This window comes from Oncorhynchus mykiss, chromosome 15 (genome assembly GCF_057628025.1).
Source record: "Oncorhynchus mykiss isolate SJ-2025 chromosome 15, ASM5762802v1, whole genome shotgun sequence".
In the NCBI taxonomy this organism is placed as follows: domain Eukaryota; kingdom Metazoa; phylum Chordata; class Actinopteri; order Salmoniformes; family Salmonidae; genus Oncorhynchus; species Oncorhynchus mykiss.
In genome coordinates, this window is record NC_143036.1 from 85121570 (window position 1) to 85145816 (window position 24247).

The 24247-nt window shown below is 54.3% G+C and overlaps 1 protein-coding gene across 2 annotated transcripts in view; it reads left to right on the forward strand.

Annotated features, from left to right (window-relative positions):
• The window catches only part of lrp6 (low density lipoprotein receptor-related protein 6), a 92433-nt gene that overhangs the window by 24475 nt on the left and 43711 nt on the right, over positions 1-24247 (forward strand). The window contains exons 5-8 of one of the 2 annotated variants that reach the window (XM_090201441.1): positions 2492-2623; positions 10095-10321; positions 16239-16408; positions 20392-20563. In XM_090201441.1, the coding sequence (XP_090057567.1) occupies positions 2492-2623; positions 10095-10321; positions 16239-16408; positions 20392-20563 (701 nt within the window). Of the gene's footprint in view, positions 1-2491; positions 2624-10094; positions 10322-16238; positions 16409-17809; positions 17879-20391; positions 20564-24247 lie in introns of those variants that run through there. The other variant, XM_090201442.1, reaches the window with a different exon arrangement.

Below are 24247 nucleotides of genomic sequence, written 5' to 3' on the forward strand. Positions count from 1 at the left end.
AGCGTCGGCTGGAGTGCCGTAAAGCTCGCCGCCATTGGACTCTAGAGCAGTGGAAACGCGTTCTCTGGAGTGATGAATCACGCTTCACCATCTGGCAGTCTGACAGACGTATCTGGGTTTGGTGGATGCCAGGAGGACGCTACCTGCCAGAATGCATAGTGCCAACTGTAAAGTTTGGTGGAGTAGGAATAATGGTCTGAGGCTGTTTTTTGTGGTTCGGGCCCCTTAGTTCGAGTGAAGAGAAAGCTTAATGCTACAGAATACAATAACATTCTAGACTATTCTGTGCTTCCAACTTTGTGGCAACAGTTTGGGTGAGGCCCTTTCCTATTTCAGCATGAAAATGCCCCCTGTGCACAAAGCAAAGTCCATACAGAAATAATTTGGAAGAACTTGACTGGCCTGCATAGAGCCCTGACCTCAACCCCATCGAACACCTTTTGGGATGAATTGGAACGCAGTAGCAACAATGTTCCAACATCTAGTGGAAAGCCTTCCCAGAAGAGTGGAGGCTGTTATAGCAGCAATGTTCCTACATCTAGTGGAAAGCCTTCCCAGAAGAGTGGAGGCTGTTATAGCAGCAATGTTCCAACATCTAGTGGAAAGCCTTCCCAGAAGAGTGGAGGCTGTTATAGCAGCAATGTTCCAACATCTAGTGGAAAGCCTTCCCAGAAGAGTGGAGGCTGTTATAGCAGCAATGTTCCAACATCTAGTGGAAAGCCTTCCCAGAAGAGTGGAGGCTGTTATAGCAGCAATGTTCCAACATCTAGTGGAAAGCCTTCCCAGAAGAGTGGAGGCTGTTATAGCAGCAATGTTCCAACATCTAGTGGAAAGCCTTCCCAGAAGAGTGGAGGCTGTTATAGCAGCAATGTCCCAACATCTAGTGGAAAGCCTTCCCAGAAGAGTGGAGGCTGTTATAGCAGCAATGTTCCAACATCTAGCGGAAAGCCTTCCCAGAAGAGTGGAGGCTGTTATAGCAGCAATGTTCCTACATCTAGTGGAAAGCCTTCCCAGGAGAGTGGAGGCTGTTATAGCAGCAATGTTCCTACATCTAGTGGAAAGCCTTCCCAGGAGAGTGGAGGCTGTTATAGCAGCAATGTTCCAACATCTAGTGGAAAGCCTTCCCAGAAGAGTGGAGGCTGTTATAGCAGCAATGTTCCAACATCTAGTGGAAAGCCTTCCCAGAAGAGTGGAGGCTGTTATAGCAGCAATGTTCCAACATCTAGTGGAAAGCCTTCCCAGAAGAGTGGAGGCTGTTATAGCAGCAATGTTCCTACATCTAGTGGAAAGCCTTCCCAGAAGAGTGGAGGCTGTTATATCAGCAATGTTCCAACATCTAGTGGAAAGCCTTCCCAGAAGAGTAGAGGCTGTTATAGCAGCAATGTTCCAACATCTAGTGGGAAGCCTTCCCAGAAGAGTAGAGGCTGTTATAGCAGCAATGTTCCAACATCTAGTGGAAAGCCTTCCCTGAAGAGTGGAGGCTGTTATAGCAGCAATGTTCCAATATCTAGTGGAAAGCCTTCCCAGAAGAGTGGAGGCTGTTATAGCAGCAATGTTCCAACATCTAGTGGAAAGCCTTCCCTGAAGAGTGGAGGCTGTTATAGCAGCAATGTTCCAACATCTAGTGGAAAGCCTTCCCAGAAGAGTGGAGGCTGTTATAGCAGCAATGTTCCAACATCTAGTGGAAAGCCTTCCCAGAAGAGTAGAGGCTGTTATAGCAGCAATGTTCCAACATCTAGTGGAAAGCCTTCCCAGAAGAGTGGAGGCTGTTATAGCAGCAATGTTCCAACAACTAGTGGAAAGCCTTCCCAGAAGAGTGGAGGCTGTTATAGCAGCAATGTTCCAACATCTAGTGGAAAGCCTTCCCAGAAGAGTGGAGGCTGTTATAGCAGCAATGTTCCAACAACTAGTGGAAAGCCTTCCCAGAAGAGTAGGGGCTGTTATAGCAGCAATGTTCCAACATCTAGTGGAAAGCCTTCCCTGAAGAGTGGAGGTTGTTATAGCAGCAAAGGGGGGACCAACCCCATATTAATGCCCATGATTTTGGAAAAAGATGTTGGCTGAGCAGGTCACGTACAGTAGTCTTCAGAGATAATGTCTGGTCATGTAGTGTCTTCAGAGACAATGTCTGGTCATGTACAGTAGTCTTCAGAGATAATGTCTAGTCATGTACAGTAGTCTTCAGAGATAATGTCTGGTCATGTAGTGTCTTCAGAGATAATGTCTAGTCACGTAGTGTCGTCTTCAGAGATAATGTCTGGTAGTGTATTAAATGAGGAATAGGGTGCCATTTGGGACAGCAGTGATAATGAATGGTGTGTGATGTGTCTGTAGTCCTCTGACAGCAGTGATAATGGTGTGTGACGTGTTTGTAGTCCTCTGACAGCAGTGATAATGGTGTGTGATGTGTTTGTAGTCCTCTGACAGCAGTGATAATGGTGTGTGATGTGTTTGTAGTCCTCTGACAGCATGTTGTCTCCTTCCTGAACAGTGTCTTCACCATGTTCTGTGAACAACGGAGGCTGTTCCCATCTCTGTCTCCTGTCTCCTATTACACCTCACTACCAGTGTGCCTGTCCCACCGGAGTCCAGCTGCTAGAGGACAGCAAGACCTGCAGAGACGGTGAGCCCTACACCACAGCCCCCCCCCCTTCTGAGCCCTACACCACAGCCCCCTCCTTCTGAGCCCTACACCACAGCCCCCCCCCCTTCTGAGCCCTACACCACAGCCCCCCCCTTCTGAGCCCTACACCACAGCCCCCCCCCCACTTCTGATCCCTACACCACAGCCCCCTCTTCTGAGCCCTACACCACAGCCCCCTCTTCTGAGGCCTGCACCACAGCCCCCCCCTTCTGAGCCCTACACCACAGCCCCCCCCCTTCTGAGCCCTACACCACAGCCCCCCCCTTCTGAGCCCTACACCACAGCCCCCCCCCCCTTCTGAGCCCTACACTACAGCCCCCCCCCTTCTGAGCCCTACACCACAGCCCCCCCTTCTGAGCCCTACACCACATCCCCCCCCTTCTGAGCCCTACACCACAGCCCCCTCTTCTGAGGCCTGCACCACAGCCCCCCCCTCTGAGCCCTACACCACATCCCCCCCCCTTCTGAGCCCTACACCACAGCCCCCCCCCCCTTCTGAGCCCTACACCACATCCCCCCCCTTCTGAGCCCTACACCACAGCCCCCCCCTTCTGAGCCCTACACCACAGCCCCCCCCCTTCTGAGCCCTACACCACAGCCCCCCCCCTTCTGAGCCCTACACCACAGCCCCCCCCCTTCTGAGCCCTACACCACAGCCCCCCCCCTTCTGAGCCCTACACCACATCCCCCCCCTTCTGAGCCCTACACCACATCCCCCCCCTTCTGAGCCCTACACCACAGCCCCCCCCCCTTCTGATCCCTACACCACAGCCCCCCCCTCTGAGCCCTACACCACATCCCCCCCTTCTGAGCCCTACACCACATCCCCCCCCTTCTGAGCCCTACACCACAGCCCCCCCCCTTCTGAGCCCTACACCACATCCCCCCCCTTCTGAGCCCTACACCACAGCCCCCCCCCCCCCCTTCTGATCCCTACACCACAGCCCCCCCCCCTCTGAGCCCTACACCACATCCCCCCCCTTCTGAGCCCTACACCACAGCCCCCCCCCTTCTGAGCCCTACACCACAGCCCCCCCTTCTGAGCCCTACACCACAGCCCCCCCTTCTGAGCCCTACACCACATCCCCCCCCTTCTGAGCCCTACACCACACCCCCCCCCTTCTGAGCCCTACACCACATCCCCCCCCTTCTGAGCCCTACACCACAGCCCCCCCCTTCTGAGCTCTACACCACAGCCCCCCCCTCTGAGCCCTACACCACAGCCCCCCCCTTCTGAGCCCTACACCACAGCCCCCCCCCCCCTCTGAGCCCTACACCACAGCCCCCCCCTTCTGAGCCCTACACCACAGCCCCCCCTTCTGAGCCCTACACCACAGCCCCCCCCCTTCTGAGCCCTACACCACAGCCCCCCCCCCCCCTTCTGAGCTCTACACCACAGCCCCCCCCTTCTGAGCCCTACACCACAGCCCCCCCCCCCTTCTGAGCCCTACACCACAGCCCCCCCCCCTTCTGAGCCCTACACCACAGCCCCCCCCTTCTGAGCTCTACACCACAGCCCCCCCCTCTGAGCCCTACACCACAGCCCCCCCCTTCTGAGCCCTACACCACAGCCCCCCCCCCCCTCTGAGCCCTACACCACAGCCCCCCCCTTCTGAGCCCTACACCACAGCCCCCCCTTCTGAGCCCTACACCACAGCCCCCCCCCTTCTGAGCCCTACACCCCAGCCCCCCCCCCCTTCTGAGCTCTACACCACAGCCCCCCCCTTCTGAGCCCTACACCACAGCCCCCCCCCTTCTGAGCCCTACACCACAGCCCCCCCCTTCTGAGCCCTACACCACAGCCCCCCCCTTCTGAGCCCTACACCACAGCCCCCCCCTTCTGAGCCCTACACCACAGCCCCCCCCCTTCTGAGCCCTACACCACAGCCCCCCCCTTCTGAGCCCTACACCACAGCCCCCCCCCCCCACACTTCTGATCCCTACACCACAGCCCCCTCTTCTGAGCCCTACACCACAGCCCCCTCTTCTGAGGCCTGCACCACAGTCCCCCCCTTCTGAGCCCTACACCACAGCCCCCCCCCCTTCTGAGCCCTACACCACAGCCCCCCCCTTCTGAGCCCTACACCACAGCCCCCCCCCCCTTCTGAGCCCTACACTACAGCCCCCCCCCTTCTGAGCCCTACACCACAGCCCCCCCTTCTGAGCCCTACACCACATCCCCCCCCTTCTGAGCCCTACACCACAGCCCCCTCTTCTGAGGCCTGCACCACATCCCCCCCTTCTGAGCCCTACACCACAGCCCCCCTCTGAGCCCTACACCACATCCCCCCCCCTTCTGAGCCCTACACCACAGCCCCCCCCCCCCCCTTCTGAGCCCTACACCACATCCCCCCCCTTCTGAGCCCTACACCACAGCCCCCCCCCTTCTGAGCCCTACACCACAGCCCCCCCCCTTCTGAGCCCTACACCACATCCCCCCCCTTCTGAGCCCTACACCACAGCCCCCCCCCTTCTGATCCCTACACCACAGCCCCCCCCCTTCTGAGCCCTACACCACATCCCCCCCCTTCTGAGCCCTACACCACATCCCCCCCTTCTGAGCCCTACACCACAGCCCCCCCCCCTTCTGATCCCTACACCACAGCCCCCCCCTCTGAGCCCTACACCACATCCCCCCCTTCTGAGCCCTACACCACATCCCCCCCCTTCTGAGCCCTACACCACAGCCCCCCCCCTTCTGAGCCCTACACCACATCCCCCCCCTTCTGAGCCCTACACCACAGCCCCCCCCCCCCCCCCCTTCTGATCCCTACACCACAGCCCCCCCCTCTGAGCCCTACACCACATCCCCCCCCTTCTGAGCCCTACACCACAGCCCCCCCCTTCTGAGCCCTACACCACAGCCCCCCCTTCTGAGCCCTACACCACAGCCCCCCCCTTCTGAGCCCTACACCACATCCCCCCCCTTCTGAGCCCTACACCACACCCCCCCCCCTTCTGAGCCCTACACCACATCCCCCCCCTTCTGAGCCCTACACCACAGCCCCCCCCTTCTGAGCTCTACACCACAGCCCCCCTTCTGAGCTCTACACCACAGCCCCCCCCTCTGAGCCCTACACCACAGCCCCCCCCTTCTGAGCCCTACACCACAGCCCCCCCCCCCCTCTGAGCCCTACACCACAGCCCCCCCCTTCTGAGCCCTACACCACAGCCCCCCCTTCTGAGCCCTACACCACAGCCCCCCCCCTTCTGAGCCCTACACCACAGCCCCCCCCCCCTTCTGAGCTCTACACCACAGCCCCCCCCTTCTGAGCCCTACACCACAGCCCCCCCCTTCTGAGCCCTACACCACAGCCCCCCCCCTTCTGAGCCCTACACCACAGCCCCCCCCTTCTGAGCCCTACACCACAGCCCCCCCCCTTCTGAGCCCTACACCACAGCCCCCCCCTTCTGAGCCCTACACCACAGCCCCCCCCTTCTGAGCCCTACACCACAGCCCCCCCCCTTCTGAGCCCTACACCACAGCCCCCCCCTTCTGAGCCCTACACCACAGCCCCCCCCCCCACACTTCTGATCCCTACACCACAGCCCCCTCTTCTGAGCCCTACACCACAGCCCCCTCTTCTGAGGCCTGCACCACAGCCCCCCCCTTCTGAGCCCTACACCACAGCCCCCCCCCCCTTCTGAGCCCTACACCACAGCCCCCCCCTTCTGAGCCCTACACCACAGCCCCCCCCCCTTCTGAGCTCTACACCACAGCCCCCCCCTTCTGAGCCCTACACCACAGCCCCCCCCTTCTGAGCCCTACACCACAGCCCCCCCCTTCTGAGCCCTACACCACAGCCCCCCCCCTTCTGAGCCCTACACCACAGCCCCCCCCTTCTGAGCCCTACACCACAGCCCCCCCCCTTCTGAGCCCTACACCACAGCCCCCCCCTTCTGAGCCCTACACCACAGCCCCCCCCTTCTGAGCCCTACACCACAGCCCCCCCCTTCTGAGCCTTACACCACTGACCTTCCTCTCTCCTTTCCCTGACCCTTCCTCTCTCCTTTCCCTGGCCTTCCTCTCTCCTTTCCCTGACCTTCCTCTCTCCTTTCCCTGACCTTCCTCTCTCCTTTCCCTGACCTTCCTCTCTCCTTTCCCTGACCTTCCTCTCTCCTTTCCCTGACCCTTCCTCTCTCCTTTCCCTGACCTTCCTCTCTCCTTTCCCTGACCTTCCTCTCTCCTTTCCCTGACCTTCCTCTCTCCTTTCCCTGGCCGTCCTCTCTCCTTTCCCTGGCCGTCCTCTCTCCTTTCCCTGGCCTTCCTCTCTCCTTTCCCTGACCTTCCTCGCTCCTTTCCCTGGCCTTCCTCTCTCCTTTCCCTGACCTTCCTCTCTCCTTTCCCTGGCCGTCCTCTCTCCTTTCCCTGGCCGTCCTCTCTCCTTTCCCTGGCCGTCCTCTCTCCTTTCCCTGGCCTTCCTCTCTCCTTTCCCTGACCTTCCTCTCTCCTTTCCCTGGCTTTCCTCTCTCCTTTCCCTGACCTTCCTCTCTCCTTTCCCTGACCTTCCTCTCTCCTTTCCCTGGCCTTCCTCTCTCCTTTCCCTGACCTTCCTCTCTCCTTTCCCTGGCCTTCCTCTCTCCTTTCCCTGGCCTTCCTCTCTCCTTTCCCTGGCCTTCCTCTCTCCTTTCCCTGACCTTCCTCTCTCCTTTCCCTGACCTTCCTCTCTCCTTTCCCTGACCTTCCTCTCTCCTTTCCCTGACCTTCCTCTCTCCTTTCCCTGACCTTCCTCTCTCCTTTCCCTGACCTTCCTCTCTCCTTTCCCTGGCCTTCCTCTCTCCTTTCCCTGACCTTCCTCTCTCCTTTCCCTGGCCGTCCTCTCTCCTTTCCCTGGCCGTCCTCTCTCCTTTCCCTGGCCTTACTCTCTCCTTTCCCTGACCTTCCTCTCTCCTTTCCCTGACCTTCCTCTCTCCTTTCCCTGACCTTCCTCTCTCCTTTCCCTGGCCTTCCTCTCTCCTTTCCCTGGCCTTCCTCTCTCCTTTCCCTGACCTTCCTCTCTCCTTTCCCTGGCCTTCCTCTCTCCTTTCCCTGACCTTCCTCTCTCCTTTCCCTGGCCGTCCTCTCTCCTTTCCCTGGCCGTCCTCTCTCCTTTCCCTGGCCTTCCTCTCTCCTTTCCCTGGCCTTCCTCGCTCCTTTCCCTGGCCTTCCTCGCTCCTTTCCCTGACCTTCCTCTCTCCTTTCCCTGGCCTTCCTCTCTCCTTTCCCTGGCCTTCCTCTCTCCTTTCCCTGACCTTCCTCTCTCCTTTCCCTGGCCTTCCTCTCTCCTTTCCCTGGCCTTCCTCTCTCCTTTCCCTGGCCTTCCTCTCTCCTTTCCCTGGCCTTCCTCTCTCCTTTCCCTGACCTTCCTCTCTCCTTTCCCTGGCCTTCCTCTCTCCTTTCCCTGGCCTTCCTCTCTCCTTTCCCTGGCCTTCCTCTCTCCTTTCCCTGACCTTCCTCTCTCCTTTCCCTGACCTTCCTCTCTCCTTTCCCTGACCTTCCTCTCTCCTTTCCCTGACCTTCCTCTCTCCTTTCCCTGACCTTCCTCTCTCCTTTCCCTGACCTTCCTCTCTCCTTTCCCTGGCCTTCCTCTCTCCTTTCCCTGGCCGTCCTCTCTCCTTTCCCTGGCCGTCCTCTCTCCTTTCCCTGGCCGTCCTCTCTCCTTTCCCTGGCCGTCCTCTCTCCTTTCCCTGGCCGTCCTCTCTCCTTTCCCTGGCCGTCCTCTCTCCTTTCCCTGGCCGTCCTCTCTCCTTTCCCTGGCCGTCCTCTCTCCTTTCCCTGACCTTCCTCTCTCCTTTCCCTGACCTTCCTCTCTCCTTTCCCTGGCCTTCCTCTCTCCTTTCCCTGCACTTCCCCTCTCTCCTTTCCCTGACCTTCCTCTCTCATCTCCTTTCCCTGACCTTCCTCTCTCATCTCCTTTCCCTGGCCTTCTCTCCTTTCCCTGAACTTCCTCTTCTCTCTCTCTCTCCTCCTCTCCTTTCCCTGACCTTCCTCTTCTCTCTCTCTCTCCACCTCTCCTATATATCCCTGACCCTCTCTCTCTCTCCACCCCTCCTGTATTTCCCTGACCCTCTTCTCTCTCTCTCTCTCCACCTCTCCTGTGGTGTCCCCACTCAGCCCTCCTGTGGTGTTATCGTGTCCCCACTCAGCCCTCCTGTGGTGTTATCGTGTCCCCACTCAGCCTTCCTGTGGTGTTATCGTGGCCCCACTCAGCCTTCCTGTGGTGTTATCGTGTCCCCACTCAGCCCTCCTGTGGTGTTATCGTGGCCCCACTCAGCCCTCCTGTGGTGTTATCGTGTCCCCACTCAGCCCTCCTGTGGTGTTATCGTGTCCCCACTCAGCCCTCCTGTGGTGTTATCGTGTCCCCACTCAGCCCTCCTGTGGTGTTATCGTGTCCCCACTCAGCCCTCCTGTGGTGTTATCGTGGCCCCACTCAGCCCTCCTGTGGTGTTATCGTGGCCCCACTCAGCCCTCCTGTGGTGTTATCGTGTCCCCACTCAGCCCTCCTGTGGTGTTATCGTGTCCCCACTCAGCCCTCCTGTGGTGTTATCGTGTCCCCACTCAGCCCTCCTGTGGTGTTATCGTGTCCCCACTCAGCCCTCCTGTGGTGTTATCGTGTCCCCACTCAGCCCTCCTGTGGTGTTATCGGGTCCCCACTCAGCCCTCCTGTGGTGTTATCGGGTCCCCACTCAGCCCTCCTGTGGTGTTATCGTGTCCCCACTCAGCCCTCCTGTGGTGTTATCGTGGCCCCACTCAGCCTTCCTGTGGTGTTATCGTGGCCCCACTCAGCCCTCCTGTGGTGTTATCGGGTCCCCACTCAGCCCTCCTGTGGTGTTATCGTGTCCCCACTCAGCCCTCCTGTGGTGTTATCGTGGCCCCACTCAGCCCTCCTGTGGTGTTATCGTGTCCCCACTCAGCCCTCCTGTGGTGTTATCGTGTCCCCACTCAGCCCTCCTGTGGTGTTATCGTGTCCCCACTCAGCCCTCCTGTGGTGTTATCGTGTCCCCACTCAGCCCTCCTGTGGTGTTATCGTGTCCCCACTCAGCCCTCCTGTGGTGTTATCGTGGCCCCACTCAGCCCTCCTGTGGTGTTATCGGGTCCCCACTCAGCCCTCCTGTGGTGTTATCGTGTCCCCACTCAGCCCTCCTGTGGTGTTATCGTGGCCCCACTCAGCCTTCCTGTGGTGTTATCGTGGCCCCACTCAGCCCTCCTGTGGTGTTATCGGGTCCCCACTCAGCCCTCCTGTGGTGTTATCGTGGCCCCACTCAGCCCTCCTGTGGTGTTATCGTGGCCCCACTCAGCCTTCCTGTGGTGTTATCGTGGCCCCACTCAGCCCTCCTGTGGTGTTATCGGGTCCCCACTCAGCCCTCCTGTGGTGTTATCGGGTCCTCACCTCTCCTCTTTCCCCTCCAGGTCCCACACAGCTCCTCCTGTGGTGTTATCGTGTCCTCACCTCTCCTCTTCCCCCTCCAGGTCCCACACAGCTCCTCCTCCTGGCCCGGCGGACTGACCTGCGCCGCATCTCCCTGGATACGCCCGACTTCACCGACATCATCCTCCCGACGGACGACATCCGCCACGCCATCGCCATCGACTATGACCCGGTGGACGGACACATCTATTGGACCGACGACGACGTCAGGGCCATCAGGAGGTCCTACCTGGACGGCTCTGACGCTCAGTTCATCGTCACCTCACAGGTCAGTCATCCTAACCTCAGGTCACTAACAGCTGGGCCAGATGGTTACTTCATTTGGTAACAGCAGCAGAGGTCACTAACAGCTGGGCCAGATGGTTACTTCATTTGGTAACAGCAGCAGAGGTCACTAATAGCTGGGACGTTACTACATTTGGTAACAGCAGAGGTCACTAACAGCTGGGCCAGATGGTTACTACATTTGGTAACAGCAGAGGTCACTAACAGCTGGGCCAGATAGTTACTACATTTGGTAACAGCAGAGGTCACTAACAGCTGGGCCAGATAGTTACTTCATTTGGTAACAGCAGAGGTCACTAACAGCTGGGCCAGATAGTTACTACATTTGGTAACATCAGAGGTCACTAACAGCTGGGCCAGATGGTTACTTCATTTGGTAACAGCAGAGGTCACTAACAGCTGGGCCAGATAGTTACTACATTTGGTAACAGCAGCAGAGGTCACTAACAGCTGGGCCAGATAGTTACTACATTTGGTAACAGCAGAGGTCACTAACAGCTGGGCCAGATAGTTACTTCATTTGGTAACAGCAGCAGAGGTCACTAACAGCTGGGCCAGATAGTTACTACATTTGGTAACAGCAGCAGAGGTCACTAACAGCTGGGCCAGATAGTTACTACATTTGGTAACAGCAGCAGAGGTCACTAACAGCTGGGCCAGATAGTTACTTCATTTGGTAACAGCAGAGGTCACTAACAGCTGGGCCAGATAGTTACTACATTTGGTAACAGCAGAGGTCACTAACAGCTGGGCCAGATAGTTACTACATTTGGTAACAGCAGAGGTCACTAACAGCTGGGCCAGATAGTTACTACATTTGGTAACAGCAGCAGAGGTCACTAACAGCTGGGCCAGATAGTTACTACATTTGGTAACAACAGAGGTCACTAACAGCTGGGCCAGATAGTTACTTCATTTGGTAACAGCAGAGGTCACTAACAGCTGGGCCAGATAGTTACTACATTTGGTAACAGCAGAGGTCACTAACAGCTGGGCCAGATAGTTACTACATTTGGTAACAGCAGCAGAGGTCACTAACAGCTGGGCCAGATAGTTACTACATTTGGTAACAGCAGAGGTCACTAACAGCTGGGCCAGATAGTTACTTCATTTGGTAACAGCAGAGGTCACTAACAGCTGGGCCAGATAGTTACTACATTTGGTAACAGCAGCAGAGGTCAGTAACAGCTGGGCCAGATAGTTACTTCATTTGGTAACAGCAGAGGTCACTAACAGCTGGGCCATATAGTTACTACATTTGGTAACAGCAGAGGTCACTAACAGCTGGGCCAGATAGTTACTACATTTGGTAACAGCAGCAGAGGTCACTAACAGCTGGGCCAGATAGTTACTTCATTTGGTAACAGCAGAGGTCACTAACAGCTGGGCCAGATAGTTACTACATTTGGTAACAGCAGCAGAGGTCACTAACAGCTGGGCCAGATAGTTACTACATTTGGTAACAGCAGAGGTCACTAACAGCTGGGCCAGATAGTTACTACATTTGGTAACAGCAGAGGTCACTAACAGCTGGGCCAGATAGTTACTACATTTGGTAACAGCAGAGGTCACTAACAGCTGGGCCAGATAGTTACTACATTTGGTAACAGCAGAGGTCACTAACAGCTGGGCCAGATAGTTACTACATTTGGTAACAGCAGAGGTCACTAACAGCTGGGCCAGATGTTTACTTCATTTGGTAACAGCAGCAGAGGTCACTAACAGCTGGGCCAGATAGTTACTACATTTGGTAACAGCAGAGGTCACTAACAGCTGGGCAAGATAGTTACTACATTTGGTAACAGCAGAGGTCACTAACAGGTGGGCCAGATAGTTACTACATTTGGTAACAGCAGAGGTCACTAACAGCTGGGCCAGATGGTTACTTCATTTGGTAACAGCAGCAGAGGTCACTAACAGCTGGGCCAGATAGTTACTACATTTGGTAACAGCAGCAGAGGTCACTAACAGCTGGGCCAGATAGTTACTACATTTGGTAACAGCAGAGGTCACTAACAGCCGGGCCAGATAGTTACTTCATTTGGTAACAGCAGCAGAGGTCACTAACAGCTGGGCCAGATAGTTACTACATTTGGTAACAGCAGCAGAGGTCACTAACAGCTGGGCTAGATAGTTACTTCATTTGGTAACAGCAGAGGTCACTAACAGCTGGGCTAGATAGTTACTTCATTTGGTAACAGCAGAGGTCACTAACAGCTGGGCCAGATAGTTACTACATTTGGTAACAGCAGAGGTCACTAACAGCTGGGCCAGATAGTTACTACATTTGGTAACAGCAGAGGTCACTAACAGCTGGGCCAGATAGTTACTACATTTGGTAACAGCAGAGGTCACTAACAGCTGGGCCAGATAGTTACTACATTTGGTAACAGCAGCAGAGGTCACTAACAGCTGGGCCAGATAGTTACTACATTTGGTAACAGCAGAGATCACTAACAGCTGGGCCAGATAGTTACTTAATTTGGTAACAGCAGAGGTCACTAACAGCTGGGCCAGATAGTTACTACATTTGGTAACAGCAGCAGAGGTCAGTAACAGCTGGGCCAGATAGTGACCTCTGCTGTTACCAAATGAAGTAACTAACAGCTGGGCCAGATAGTTACTACATTTGGTAACAGCAGAGGTCACTAACAGCTGGGCCAGATAGTTACTACATTTGGTAACAGCAGCAGAGGTCACTAACAGCTGGGCCAGATAGTTACTTCATTTGGTAACAACAGAGGTCACTAACAGCTGGGCCAGATAGTTACTTAATTTGGTAACAGCAGAGGTCACTAACAGCTGGGCCAGATAGTTACTACATTTGGTAACAGCAGCTGAGGTCACTAACAGCTGGGCCAGATAGTTACTACATTTGGTAACAGCAGAGGTCACTAACAGCTGGGCCAGATAGTTACTACATTTGGTAACAGCAGAGGTCACTAACAGCTGGGCCAGATAGTTACTACATTTGGTAACAGCAGAGGTCACTAACAGCTGGGCCAGATAGTTACTACATTTGGTAACAGCAGAGGTCACTAACAGCTGGGCCAGATAGTTACTACATTTGGTAACAGCAGAGGTCACTAACAGCTGGGCCAGATAGTTACTACATTTGGTAACAGCAGAGGTCACTAACAGCTGGGCCAGATAGTTACTACATTTGGTAACAGCAGCAGAGGTCACTAACAGCTGGGCCAGATGTTTACTTCATTTGGTAACAGCAGAGGTCACTAACAGCTGGGCAAGATAGTTACTACATTTGGTAACAGCAGAGGTCACTAACAGCTGGGCCAGATAGTTACTTCATTTGTTAACAGCAGAGGTCACTAACAGCTGGGCCAGATAGTTACTACATTTGGTAACAGCAGCAGAGGTCACTAACAGCTGGGCCAGATAGTTACTTCATTTGGTAACAACAGAGGTCACTAACAGCTGGGCCAGATAGTTACTTAATTTGGTAACAGCAGAGGTCACTAACAGCTGGGCCAGATAGTTACTACATTTGGTAACAGCAGCTGAGGTCACTAACAGCTGGGCCAGATAGTTACTACATTTGGTAACAGCAGAGGTCACTAACAGCTGGGCCAGATAGTTACTACATTTGGTAACAGCAGAGGTCACTAACAGCTGGGCCAGATAGTTACTACATTTGGTAACAGCAGAGGTCACTAACAGCTGGGCCAGATAGTTACTACATTTGGTAACAGCAGAGGTCACTAACAGCTGGGCCAGATAGTTACTACATTTGGTAACAGCAGAGGTCACTAACAGCTGGGCCAGATAGTTACTACATTTGGTAACAACAGAGGTCACTAACAGCTGGGCCAGATAGTTACTTAATTTGGTAACAGCAGAGGTCACTAACAGCTGGGCCAGATAGTTACTACATTTGGTAACAGCAGCTGAGGTCACTAACAGCTGGGCCAGATAGTTACTACATTTGGTAACAGCAGAGGTCACTAACAGCTGGGCCAGATAGTTACTACATTTGGTAACAGCAGAGGTCACTAACAGCTGGGCCAGATAGTTACTACATTTGGTAACAGCAGAGGTCACTAACAGCTGGGCCAGATAGTTACTACATTTGGTAACAGCAGAGGTCACTAACAGCTGGGCCAGATAGTTACTACATTTGGTAACAGCAGAGGTCACTAACAGCTGGGCCAGATAGTTACTACATTTGGTAACAGCAGAGGTCACTAACAGCTGGGCCAGATAGTTACTACATTTGGTAACAGCAGAGGTCACTAACAGCTGGGCCAGATAGTTACTTAATTTGGTAACAGCAGAGGTCACTAACAGCTGGGCCAGATAGTTACTACATTTGGTAACAGCAGAGGTCACTAACAGCTGGGCCAGATAGTTACTACATTTGGTAACAGCAGCAGAGGTCACTAACAGCTGGGCCAGATGTTTACTTCATTTGGTAACAGCAGAGGTCACTAACAGCTGGGCAAGATAGTTACTACATTTGGTAACAGCAGAGGTCACTAACAGCTGGGCCAGATAGTTACTTCATTTGTTAACAGCAGAGGTCACTAACAGCTGGGCCAGATAGTTACTACATTTGGTAACAGCAGCAGAGGTCACTAACAGCTGGGCCAGATAGTTACTACATTTGGTAACAGCAGAGGTCACTAACAGCTGGGCCAGATAGTTACTTCATTTGGTAACAGCAGCAGAGGTCACTAACAGCTGGGCCAGATAGTTACTACATTTGGTAACAGCAGAGGTCACTAACAGCTGGGCCAGATAGTTACTTCATTTGGTAACAGCAGAGGTCACTAACAGCTGGGCCAGATAGTTACTACATTTGGTAACAGCAGAGGTCACTAACAGCTGGGCCAGATAGTTACTTCATTTGGTAACAGCAGAGGTCACTAACAGCTGGGCCAGATAGTTACTACATTTGGTAACAGCAGCAGAGGTCACTAACAGCTGGGCCAGATAGTTACTACATTTGGTAACAGCAGCAGAGGTCACTAACAGCTGGGCCAGATAGTTACTACATTTGGTAACAGCAGAGGTCACTAACAGCTGGGCCAGATAGTTACTTCATTTGGTAACAGTAGCAGAGGTCACTAACAGCTGGGCCAGATAGTTACTACATTTGGTAACAGCAGAGGTCACTAACAGCTGGGCCAGATGGTTACTTCATTTGGTAACAGCAGCAGAGGTCACTAACAGCTGGGCCAGATAGTTACTACATTTGGTAACAGCAGAGGTCACTAACAGCTGGGCCAGATAGTTACTTCATTTGGTAACAGCAGAGGTCACTAACAGCTGGGCCAGATAGTTACTACATTTGGTAACAGCAGCAGAGGTCACTAACAGCTGGGCCAGATAGTTACTACATTTGGTAACAGCAGCAGAGGTCACTAACAGCTGGGCCAGATAGTTACTACATTTGGTAACAGCAGCAGAGGTCACTAACAGCTGGGCCAGATAGTTACTACATTTGGTAACAGCAGAGGTCACTAACAGCTGGGTCAGATAGTTACTTCATTTGGTAACAGTAGCAGAGGTCACTAACAGCTGGGCCAGATAGTTACTACATTTGGTAACAGCAGAGGTCACTAACAGCTGGGCCAGATGGTTACTTCATTTGGTAACAGCAGCAGAGGTCACTAACAGCTGGGCCAGATAGTTACTACATTTGGTAACAGCAGCAGAGGTCACTAACAGCTGGGACAAATAGTTACTACATTTGGTAACAGCAGAGGTCGCTAACAGCTGGGCCAGATAGTTACTTCATTTGGTAACAGCAGAGGTCACTAACAGCTGGGCCAGATAGTTACTACATTTGGTAACAGCAGAGGTCACTAACAGCTGGGACAGATGGTTACTTCTCTGCAGAGCTGCCTCCAGACTGACGCTAACCTGATCTTCTCTCTTAGGTGAACCATCCTGACGGCATCGCGGTGGACTGGATCGCCCGGAACCTGTACTGGACGGACACAGGAACGGACCGCATCGAAGTGACACGCCTCAACGGAACCATGAGGAAGATCCTGATATCAGAGGACCTGGACGAGCCACGAGCCATCGTACTGGATCCTGTCGCTGGGTAACTGCTGTCTCTATACTAACCCTGAACCATCGTACTGGATCCTGTCGCTGGGTAACTGCTGTCTCTATACTAACCCTGAACCATCGTACGGGATCCTGTCGCTGGGTAACTGCTGTCTCTATACTAACCCTGAACCATCGTACTGGATCCTGTCGCTGGGTAACTGCTGTCTCTATACTAACCCTGAACCATCGTACTGGATCCTGTCGCTGGGTAACTGCTGTCTCTATATTAACCCTGAACCATCGTACTGGATCCTGTCGCTGGGTAACTGCTGTCTCTATATTAACCCTGAACCATCGTACTGGATCCTGTCGCTGGGTAACTGCTGTCTCTATACTAACCCTGAACCATCGTACTGGATCCTGTCGCTGGGTAACTGCTGTCTCTATACTAACCCTGAACCATCGTACTGGATCCTGTCGCTGGGTAACTGCTGTCTCTATATTAACCCTGAACCATCGTACTGGATCCTGTCGCTGGGTAACTGCTGTCTCTATACTAACCCTGAACCATCGTACTGGATCCTGTCGCTGGGTAACTGCTGTCTCTATACTAACCCTGAACCATCGTACTGGATCCTGTCGCTGGGTAACTGCTGTCTCTATACTAACCCTGAACCATCGTACTGGATCCTGTCGCTGGGTAACTGCTGTCTCTATATTAACCCTGAACCATCGTACTGGATCCTGTCGCTGGGTAACTGCTGTCTCTATATTAACCCTGAACCATCGTACTGGATCCTGTCGCTGGGTAACTGCTGTCTCTATACTAACCCTGAACCATCGTACTGGATCCTGTCGCTGGGTAACTGCTGTCTCTATACTAACCCTGAACCATCGTACTGGATCCTGTCGCTGGGTAACTGCTGTCTCTATACTAACCCTGAACCATCGTACTGGATCCTGTCGCTGGGTAACTGCTGTCTCTATATTAACCCTGAACCATCGTACTGGATCCTGTCGCTGGGTAACTGCTGTCTCTATACTAACCCTGAACCATCGTACTGGATCCTGTCGCTGGGTAACTGCTGTCTCTATACTAACCCTGAACCATCGTACTGGATCCTGTCGCTGGGTAACTGCTGTCTCTATACTAACCCTGAACCATCGTACGGGATCCTGTCGCTGGGTAACTGCTGTCTCTATACTAACCCTGAACCATCGTACTGGATCCTGTCGCTGGGTAACTGCTGTCTCTATACTAACCCTGAACCATCGTACTGGATCCTGTCGCTGGGTAACTGCTGTCTCTATACTAACCCTGAACCAGGGCTCTTAATGGATCCTGTCGCTGAGTAACTGCTGTCTCTATACTAACCCTGAACCAGCGTTCTTAATGGATTCTGTCGCTGGGTAACTGCTGTCTCTATACTAACCCTGAACCAGGGCTCTTAATGGATCCTGTCGCTGGGTAACTGCTGTCTCTCTACTAACCCTGAACCATCGTACTGGATCCTGTCGCTGGGTAACTGCTGTCTCTATACCAACCATTATGGGGCGGCAGGGTAGCCTAGTGGTTAGAGAGTTTGACTGCCCCTGAACAGGCAGTTAACCCACTGTTCCTAGGCCGTCATTGAAAATTAGAATTTGTTCTTAACTGACTTGCCTAGTTAAATAAAGGTAAAAAACAAACTGAGCCATCATGTTGGGTGGGTAATTTTACTACACTATATATAACTCTCCTGGCCTGGTTGGTTCATCAGGCCTCAGCTAGTATCCCTGGTTGGTTGAGGTGTGACCTCATCGTTGTCACAGTGTGTCCGCCGTTCAGCACTAGTAATGCATCATTAACCCCAACCTGATGACTCACATCTGTCCTGAGCTCCATCATTAACCCCAACCTGATGACTCTCATCTGTCCTGAGCTCCATCATTAACCCCAACCCGATGACTCTCATCTGTCCTGAGCTCCATCATTAACCCCAACCTGATGACTCACATCTGTCCTGAGCTCCATCATTAACCCCAACCTGATGACTCACATCTGTCCTGAGCTCCATCATTAACCCCAACCTGATGACTCACATCTGCCCTGAGCTCCATCATTAACCCCAACCTGATGACTCATATCTGTCCTGAGCTCCATCATTAACCCCAACCCGATGACTCACATCTGCCCTGAGCTCCATCATTAACCCCAACCTGATGACTCATATCGGTCCTGAGCTCCATCATTAACCCCAACCTGATGACTCATATCGGTCCTGAGCTCCATCATTAACCCCAACCTGATGACTCATATCGGTCCTGAGCTCCATCATTAACCCCAACCTGATGACTCATATCTGTCCTGAGCTCCATCATTAACCCCAACCTGATGACTCATATCTGTCCTGAGCTCCATCATTAACCCCAACCTGATGACTCATATCTCTCCTGGCATCGCTCTATTTCTGTTCTTCTCTTTTTACATCATACATGTTAGGCTGTAATCCTCTCTCTGGTAGGGCTCTCTCCCCTCTCTCTCTGGTAGGGCTCTCTCCCCTCTCTCTCTGGTAGGGCTCTCTCCCTTCTCTCTCTGGTAGGGCTCTCTCCCCTCTCTCTCTGGTAGGGCTCTCTCCCCTCTCTCTCTGGTAGGGCTCTCTCCCCTCTCTCTCTGGTAGGGCTCTCTCCCCTCTCTCTCTGGTAGGGCTCTCTCCCCTCTCTCTCTGGTAGGGCTCTCTCCCCTCTCTCTCTGGTAGGGCTCTCTCCCCTCTCTCTCTGGTAGGGCTCTCTCCCCTCTCTCTCTGGTAGGGCTCTCCCCTCTCTCTCTGGTAGGGCTCTCTCCCTTCTCTCTCTGGTAGGGCTCTCTCCCCTCGCTCTCTCCCCTCTCTCTCTGGTAGGGCTCTCTCCCCTCTCTCTCTGGTAGGGCTCTCTCCCCTCTCTCTCTGGTAGGGCTCTCTCCCCTCTCTCTCTGGTAGGGCTCTCTCCCCTCTCTCTCTGGTAGGGCTCTCTCCCCTCTCTCTCTGGTAGGGCTCTCTCCCCTCTCTCTCTGGTAGGGCTCTCTCCCCTCTCTCTCTGGTAGGGCTCTCTCCCCTCTCTCTCTGGTAGGGCTCTCTCCCCTCTCTCTCTGGTAGGGCTCTCTCCCTTCTCTCTCTGGTAGGGCTCTCTCCCTTCTCTCTCTGGTAGGGCTCTCTCCCCTCTCTCTCTGGTAGGGCTCTCTCCCCTCTCTCTCTGGTAGGGCTCTCTCCCTTCTCTCTCTGGTAGGGCTCTCTCCCCTCTCTCTGGTAGGGCTCTCTCCCCTCTCTCTCTGGTAGGGCTCTCTCCCCTCTCTCTCTGGTAGGGCTCTCTCCCTTCTCTCTCTGGTAGGGCTCTCTCCCCTCTCTCTCTGGTAGGGCTCTCTCCCCTCTCTCTCTGGTAGGGCTCTCTCCCCTCTCTCTCTGGTAGGGCTCTCCCCTCTCTCTCTGGTAGGGCTCTCTCCCTTCTCTCTCTGGTAGGGCTCTCTCCCCTCGCTCTCTCCCCTCTCTCTCTGGTAGGGCTCTCTCCCCTCTCTCTCTGGTAGGGCTCTCTCCCCTCTCTCTCTGGTAGGGCTCTCTCCCCTCTCTCTCTGGTAGGGCTCTCTCCCCTCTCTCTCTGGTAGGGCTCTCTCCCTTCTCTCTCTGGTAGGGCTCTCTCCCCTCTCTCTCTGGTAGGGCTCTCTCCCCTCTCTCTCTGGTAGGGCTCTCTCCCTTCTCTCTCTGGTAGGGCTCTCTCCCCTCTCTCTCTGGTAGGGCTCTCTCCCCTCTCTCTCTGGTAGGGCTCTCTCCCCTCTCTCTCTGGTAGGGCTCTCTCCCCTCTCTCTCTGGTAGGGCTCTCTCCCCTCTCTCTCTGGTAGGGCTCTCTCCCCTCTCTCTCTGGTAGGGCTCTCTCCCCTCTCTCTCTGGTAGGGCTCTCTCCCCTCTCTCTCTGGTAGGGCTCTCTCCCCTCTCTCTCTGGTAGGGCTCTCTCCCCTCTCTCTCTGGTAGGGCTCTCTCCCCTCTCTCTGGTAGGCTCATGCTGTTCCCTCTCTGGTGGTTTCAGATACATGTACTGGACAGACTGGGGCGAGGTTCCTAAGATTGAGCGTGCCGACCTGGACGGGACGGAGAGGCTAGTGATGGTCAACACCTCCCTGGGCTGGCCCAATGGTCTGGCGCTGGACTACACAGACAGGATGATCTACTGGGGCGACGCCAAGACGGACAAGATAGAGGTATTTCACTTTGTCTAGTTTCTATAGGATGGATGGATGAGTGTTTAGGAATGTCTTCCTATCGCCACGTTCAGCCCTCTGCTGTGTTGGCATGTTCCATCAGCTGCTGTGTTGGTATGTTCCATCAGCTGCTGTGTTGGCATGTTCCATCAACTGCTGTGTTGGCACGTTCCATCAGCTGCTGTGTTGGCACGTTCCATCAGCTGCTGTGTTGGCATGTTCCATCAGCTGCTGTGTTGTGGGGAGGGGGGTCAGCTGTGTTGGCATGTTCCATCAGCTGCTGTGTTGTGGGGAGGGGGGTCAGCTGTGTTGGCATGTTCCATCAGCTGCTGTGTTGGCATGTTCCATCAGCTGCTGTGTTGTGGGGGAGGGGGGTCAGCTGTGTTGGCATGTTCCATCAGCTGCTGTGTTGTGGGGGAGGGGGGTCAGCTGTGTTGGCATGTTCCATCAGCTGCTGTGTTGGCATGTTCCATCAGCTGCTGTGTTGTGGGGGAGGGGGGTCAGCTGTGTTGGCATGTTCCATCTGCTGCTGTGTTGGCATGTTCCATCAGCTGCTGTGTTGGCATGTTCCATCAGCTGCTGTGTTGGCATGTTCCATCAGCTGCTGTGTTGGCATGTTCCATCAGCTGCTGTGTTGGTATGTTCCATCAGCTGCTGTGTTGGTATGTTCCATCAGCTGCTGTGTTGGTATGTTCCATCAGCTGCTGTGTTGGCATGTTCCATCAGCTGCTGTGTTGGCATGTTCCATCAGCTGCTGTGTTGGCATGTTCCATCAGCTGCTGTGTTGTGGGGGAGGGGGGTCAGCTGTGTTGGCATGTTCCATCAGCTGATGTGTTGGCATGTTCCATCAGCTGATGTGTTGTGGGGGAGGGGGGTCAGCTGTGTTGGCATGTTCCATTGCTGCTGTGTTGGTATGTTCCATCAGCTGCTGTGTTGGCATGTTCCATCAGCTGCTGTGTTGTGGGGGAGGGGGGGTCAGCTGTGTTGGCATGTTCCATCGGCTGGTGTGTTGTGGGGGAGGGGGTCAGCTGTGCGGAGCGGTGGGTAGCTAGCTGTCTGTCTGCAGGGGGGGGGGGCGAACACCTGACACACACTTCCCCTAGCAGCATCACAGGACCCTCTTCCACTATGAACAGCCTGACACACTCACTTCCCCTAGCAGCATCACAGGACCCTCTACCTCTATGAACAGCCTGACACACACTTCCACTAGCAGCATCACAGGACCCTCTACCACTATGAACAGCCTGACACACACACTTCCCCTAGCAGCATCACAGGACCCTCTACCACTATGAACAGCCTGACACACTCACTTCCCCTAGCAGCATCACAGGACCCTCTACCTCTATGAACAGCCTGACACACACTTCCACTAGCAGCATCACAGGACCCTCTACCACTATGAACAGCCTGACACACACACTTCCCCTAGCAGCATCACAGGACCCTCTACCTCTATGAACAGCCTGACACACACTTCCACTAGCAGCATCACAGGACCCTCTACCACTATGAACAGCCTGACACACACACTTTCCCTAGCAGCATCACAGGACCCTCTACCACTACGAGCAGCCTGACACACACTTCCCCTAGCAGCATCACAGGACCCTCTACCACTATGAGCAGCCTGACACACACACTTCCCCTAGCAGCATCACAGGACCCTCTACCACTACGAACAGCCTGACACACACACTTCCCCTAGCAGCATCACAGGACCCTCTACCACTACGAGCAGCCTGACACACACACTTCCCCTAGCAGCATCACAGGACCCTCTACCACTATGAACAGCCTGACACACACACTTCCCCTAGCAGCATCACAGGACCATTATCTCAACACACTCCCTCCTTTTCAGAAGGGAAGTCATATGACCAGGGAGTTATTACCTGATTGGTGGACCGGTTCTGAAGGGCATTGGAAGTGTTCTGGCTCAACGTAGTGTGTCTGGTGGACCGGTTCTGAAGGGCATTGGAAGTGTTCTGGCTCAACGTAGTGTGTCTGGTGGACCGGTTCTGAAGGGCATTGGAAGTGTTCTGGCTCAACGTAGTGTGTCTGGTGGACAGGTTCTGAAGGGCATTGGAAGCGTTCTGGCTCAACGTAGTCACTGGTGGACCGGTTCTGAAGGGCATTGGAAGCGTTCTGGCTCAACGTAGTCTCTGGTGGACCGGTTCTGGAGGGCATTGGAAGTGTTTTGGCTCAACGTAGTGTGTCTGGTGGACAGGTTCTGAAGGGCATTGGAAGCGTTCTGGCTCAACGTAGTCTCTGGGGGACCGGTTCTGAATGGCATTGGAAGCATTCTGGCTCAACGTAGTGTGTCTGGTGGACAGGTTCTGAAGGGCATTGGAAGCGTTCTGGCTCATCGTTGTCTCTGGGGGACCGGTTCTGAAGGGCATTGGAAGCGTTCTGGCTCAACGTAGTCTCTGGTGGACTGGTTCTGAAGGACATTAGAAGCGTTCTGGCTCATCGTTGTCTCTGGCGGACCGGTTCTGAAGGGCATTGGAAGCGTTCTGCCTCATCGTTGTCTCTGGGGGACCGGTTCTGAAGGGCATTGGAAGCATTCTGGCTCAACGTAGTGTGTCTGCTGGACAGGTTCTGAAGGGCATTGGAAGCATTCTGGCTCAACGTAGTGTGTCTGGTGGACAGGTTCTGAAGGGCATTGGAAGCGTTCTGGCTCATCGTTGTCTCTGGGGGACCGGTTCTTAAGGGCATTGGAAGCGTTCTGGCTCAACGTAGTCTCTGGTGGACTGGTTCTGAAGGACATTAGAAGCGTTCTGGCTCATCGTTGTCTCTGGGGGACCGGTTCTGGAGGCCATTGGACGCGTTCCTGCTCAACGTAGTCTCTGGTGGACAGGTTCTGAAGGGCATTGGAAGCGTTCTGGCTCAACGTAGTGTGTCTGGTGGACAGGTTCTGAAGGGCATTGGAAGCGTTCTGGCTCATCGTTGTCTCTGGGGGACCGGTTCTGAAGGGCATTGGAAGCGTTCTGGCTCATCGTTGTCTCTGGGGGACCGGTTCTGAAGGGCATTGGAAGCGTTCTGGCTCATCGTTGTCTCTGGGGGACCGGTTCTGGAGGGCATTGGAAGCGTTCTGGCTCATCGTTGTCTCTGGGAGACCGGTTCTGAAGGGCATTGGAAGCGTTCTGGCTCATCGTTGTCTCTGGGGGACCGGTTCTGAAGGGCATTGGAAGCGTTCTGGCTCAACGTTGTCTCTGGGGGACCGGTTCTGAAGGGCATTGGAAGCGTTCTGGCTCATCGTTGTCTCTGGGGGACCGGTTCTGAAGGGCATTGGAAGCGTTCTGCCTCATCGTTGTCTCTGGGGGACCGGTTCTGACGGGCATTGGAAGCGTTCTGGCTCATCGTTGTCTCTGGGGGACCGGTTCTGAAGGGCATTGGAAGCGTTCTGGCTCAACGTTGTCTCTGGGGGACCGGTTCTGAAGCCCTGTTTGCTGTGGCACCATAGATTCTCCTTAGAAGCTGCTACCAAGTTGGTAACACAGAAACGTTGCTTCATAGCAACTCAGACTCTCCATGATGAGAGTTTCTCCTTGAAAACATATTGTTCTTATAAACATTTAAGACTAGTCTACATCATGGCCAGCTGGATCAGTACCTCAGCCCAGAGCCCAGGCAGCAGTGAGGTCCTCCTATGAGGACTAGTCTACATCATTGCCAGCT